General features: G+C 34.9%; 1 protein-coding gene across 2 annotated transcripts in view; it reads right to left on the bottom strand.

Annotated features, from left to right (window-relative positions):
* Positions 1 to 4,246, bottom strand: part of BBS7 (Bardet-Biedl syndrome 7) — a 37,246-nt gene that overhangs the window by 5,337 nt on the left and 27,663 nt on the right. For both annotated transcript variants that reach the window (XM_040474656.1, XM_040474655.1), the window contains 2 exons: positions 2,715 to 2,854; positions 1,649 to 1,813 (listed from right to left, as the gene is read on the bottom strand). In XM_040474656.1, coding sequence (XP_040330590.1) covers positions 1,649 to 1,813; positions 2,715 to 2,854 — 305 coding nt within the window. The remainder of the gene's footprint in view (positions 1 to 1,648; positions 1,814 to 2,714; positions 2,855 to 4,246) is intronic.

The raw sequence follows: 4,246 nt of genomic DNA, 5'->3' as shown, positions 1-4,246 counted from the left end.
GGGTAGGCCAAATAGTTGGTGAGTCACAGAGCCATGATTCAAACCTAAGTATGTTTGCCTCCAAAGCACATGCTTCTATACTTTCTCCACATAAATGTATTTTATTTAGGCACCCAAAAAACATTGAGCAAAGCCATGTGGTAGGTACTTGGAGGAAACATACAAAGATAATTAAGAAATTGACTCTGCCCATGAAGAGCTTAAAGTCTAATTTGAAGAAACAAGTTTACATAAAAATTATTATATACTTCAAACAAATAACAATAAATACCTAAGACAGGTAAGAATAAAATACTATGGGAACAGAAAAGAGAATCTCAAGGAAGGCTTCTTTTTTTTATAAAATTTTTTTTAACGTTTATTTATTTTTTGAGACAGAGAGAGACAGAGAATGAACGGGGGAGGGTCAGAGAGAGAGGGAGACACAGAATCTGAAACAGGCTCCAGGCTCCGAGCGGTCAGCACAGAGCCCGACACGGGGCTTGAACTCACGGACTGCGAGATCATGACCTGAGCTGAAGTCGGACACTTAACCAACTGAGCCACCCAGGCACCCCTCAAGGAAGGCTTCAAAATACAGCAACTGAGTTGAGCCTTGAAGGATAAGTAGAGTTTTGATTGTTAAGGAAAGAATATTTAAGGGCACAGAATGGGAAAATACAAAGGTATGCTATTCTAATAATACAGAATATGCCAGGGGCATGTTGAATTGTCTGTTCTGATTAAAGTGTGAGGTTTACTGTGGTACTTCAGAACAGGAGTCATTATTACAGGTTTAGACACATGTAAGATCCCTTGGAGGGCAAAGTAAAACCTCAACAGAACTGATGCAAAAACAAAACAAAACCAGCTATACTGCTGGATACTTCTTGGTCCCAAAAGGCTGTATTCTGAGGTAAAATTATGTGTTCACTCCTATTTCCAGAATTTAGCATGGTAAAGTCTCAGCTAGGAAGCAAGAAGTAGAATACCTCAATAATCTGCTTAGGGAGAGAATCCTAGACAGAGAGACAGGTATAAGCTCAAAGAGAAGATGTAGAGAAATCAGCCTTACCCAAGAAATAGGTCATTTCACATTCAAGAGACAGGAACAAAAGAGAAGGAAAATGTAGCCTCTACTATATTCAGAAACAAATTATAGAAGCCTATTGGAAATGAATGAGCAGTGACAGTAAAGGGGCAGGAGTGCAACTGGGAGCTTGAGAAGAGTGTAGAATATGACCTCTACCCTTAATATGATAGCTTCAAAACCCTGTACTGTTCTAAACTCTCAAGTTCTGAGCCATATTCTATTTTTGCCTAAAGAAATTCAATGGAATTTTTACTGAAACTAGAATAAATGAATCAATTTGGGGAAGTACTGCCATGTTTATGTCTTCATATTGATGACTACTGAATATATTACTCCATTTAATCAACTCTTTTATGTCAATAAAATTTTAAAGTTTTCTTCATGTAAGTTCTGCATATTTCTAATAGATATTTCTGCAGATCTTATATGGATATTTTGTTATTGTTATTGCTACTCTGATAGGGTCTTTTCAAATCATTCAAATAATTTATTTTCTAACTGGTTATTGTTGGAAATAGGATTTAGAAGCTCTATTTACATAAAAACATTCCTGAACCAGTAATAAGTTTTATTTACCTGTAGGTACTTTCAAGTTGTGTATCCAGGAAGGTGTTCTGAAAATAAAATGTCACACATTCTCCTGCTGGAGGTTTCTCAGGGACTTCAGGCAGGCAAAAAACCACCCAGGAGTGAACTTCAGCAAAACTGAACTGGCCTGTTAAAGTCAGTGTATTCATGGGTCTGTAATTTAATAGTGGAGGTACACATTTGTGTGTAGGAATACATGGAGGTATTATATGTATACAACACATGAACAGAATTTTGCAATAGTAGTTAAACAAATATAAAAGTATCTATTAAATTTTCTTCAGATTAATATTAACCATAAGATAAATAAAATTTTCAATCTCATGGAAAAAAAGGAATGCTTACCTATATCTGTGCTTTAATATTCAATTAAGCCTCCAATCATAACTGTTTCCTGTATCAGCAAGTTACTTACTTTTCCAAGTCTCTATTTCTCATTTGTAAAATGGGGACATTACTTACTACCTGTCTTGCTTGCTGTAAGGCTTAAATGACAATGCATAAGCATCTAGTACAACATACAGCAGAGGGAAAATATTCAGTAACTGTTCATTTCTTTCCCTTCTCCTTCATTTAACTCATGGTCTCTCATCTCAGGAAAGAAAGCGAAAAACTACCAACAGGAAGATGCTTAAGTTGGACTGGAACTCAGAAATAACAGGGACTATCACAACCAATTGATTTGCCAATATTCCCTGAGGTGAAAGAGAAAGGAAATATAACCTTTGAGGTTAATATTATAATAAGATCCTGTTCACAGAGAACTCAAATGCTAAACAATATTTATTCACAACAGGTATTTGGGAGAGAGAACTGTTACTCTACTGAGATCAGAATGGTAATATATGAGAAAATAGGAAAATAGGAAAATCCAACTCAAATCAGCCTTTAAAAGAAGACAAATCTTATATTAAAAAATATGAATCCACAGTGTTTAAATATTTAATTTTTAAAATGTACAAATAGCTACCAGATTTATACTATAAAGTGAAAAGCAAGTTTATCTGTATCATGTAATATGCTAAAAAATAAACTGCTCCCTCCTTTGTCCTACCTGTCATGATCAATAAAGTGAGTTCTTTGATGGAGTGAAAGGGGTTTGATAAGGTATTGGCGGACCTGACAGGTTTTGGGTTGAATCCTTGGAGTCACATATGCTTGAAGTGTGCCATACTGGCCTTCAATTGAACGAATCTGAGTAAACACAAAAGAAAAGAAAATAAGAATAACCTAGCAACATAACATAAATGTTATCTTTAAAATGTTCAACACAAGTAATCAAGTAATTAGACCTTAATCTCTTCTGTAATATTCTGAAGGAAATAATGACATTTTATTAAACAATTACTTTTTACCACTAGAGTAAAGGAAAATTTAAAAAGCTTTGGCAGGCAAAAGCAAACTTTTAATCTATCTATAAAAGTTATCCCCACCACATATTTTTAGATGATCTGTCTACACTTAGTAGTGCTGTGTCATTCCAAAAAAAGTACATTCTTACATACTAACTCATCACATCTAAAACCACAAGTGTCTAATATAGTTCATAAGATTCACATCAAAAATGGTTAAAATTTAGACATTTTGTTGAGGTGGATAAGTGAGTTTTGTAAATAACTAAAACTTAAATGTAATACTTCATTTTCTCATAAATAAGGGTATTATAGCATATAGCTATTGACAGCTATAAGCTATAACAGCTATATAAGCTGTTGACAGCTATTGACAGCTTATATTGACATATAAGAATCTACTGACAGAAAAAAAAGTTTCTAAGAACTTAATTCTTGATTTTCTATGAAAATACAGAAGTATACACCATCTAATGATAACATATTTAGATTAGGAAATTCTTTTGAGTTATTTTAAATATACCTGGTTGGACCTCCTGAGGATTCAAAACACTTAACAGAAAATAAAAATTCATTACACTGTGAAGAATTAATTTTTCAGGAGTTGGAAAGCTGTTCAGCTTCTCCCTCTTGCCCCCCATCTCCGTTTCTCTCACTTCAAATTCATAGATGGACTGTAGTACTTCTTGTATTACAATGGTAGCTTCTCTAACCATAGCTATATTTTAACATAGCTCTAACCTGACTATATTTTATTTTATTTTTAATGTTTATTTATCTTGAGAGAGAGGGAGAGCACGCATGCAAGTGAGAGGGGGCAGGGGAGAGAGAGGGGGAGAGAGAGGGGGAGAGAGAGAGAGAGAGAGAGAGAGAGGGAGAGAGAGACTCCCAAGCAGGCTCCACACTGTCAGCGCAGAGCCTGATGCGATGCTCAATCCCATGAACCATGAGATCATGACCTGAGCCAAAATCAAGAGTTGGATGCTCAACTGACAGCCACCCAGGTGACCTGCTAGCTGATATTTTAACTCACACTTTTCCTAGCATGTGAGGGGGACAGAAATCAATGTTTTACCTAAATGGGAAAGAGAAATAAAAGTTTAAAGCAAGGTCTTTTGCAAATGTTACACTGCAAATATTGCTCTAAATGGAAAGAGAGGAAAAATAAAAAGATGAAAAATAAAAATACAGAAAAGAAATAAAAAATAGATCTCATACAGCTATATTTCAGGGT

The sequence above is a fragment of the Herpailurus yagouaroundi genome, unplaced genomic scaffold, assembly GCF_014898765.1.
Source record: "Herpailurus yagouaroundi ecotype Mexico unplaced genomic scaffold, PumYag 28, whole genome shotgun sequence".
Taxonomy (NCBI): Eukaryota; Metazoa; Chordata; class Mammalia; order Carnivora; family Felidae; genus Herpailurus; species Herpailurus yagouaroundi.
The sequence above is the reverse complement of the archived record's forward strand: the minus strand, read 5'-3'. Positions and strand labels throughout refer to the sequence as shown.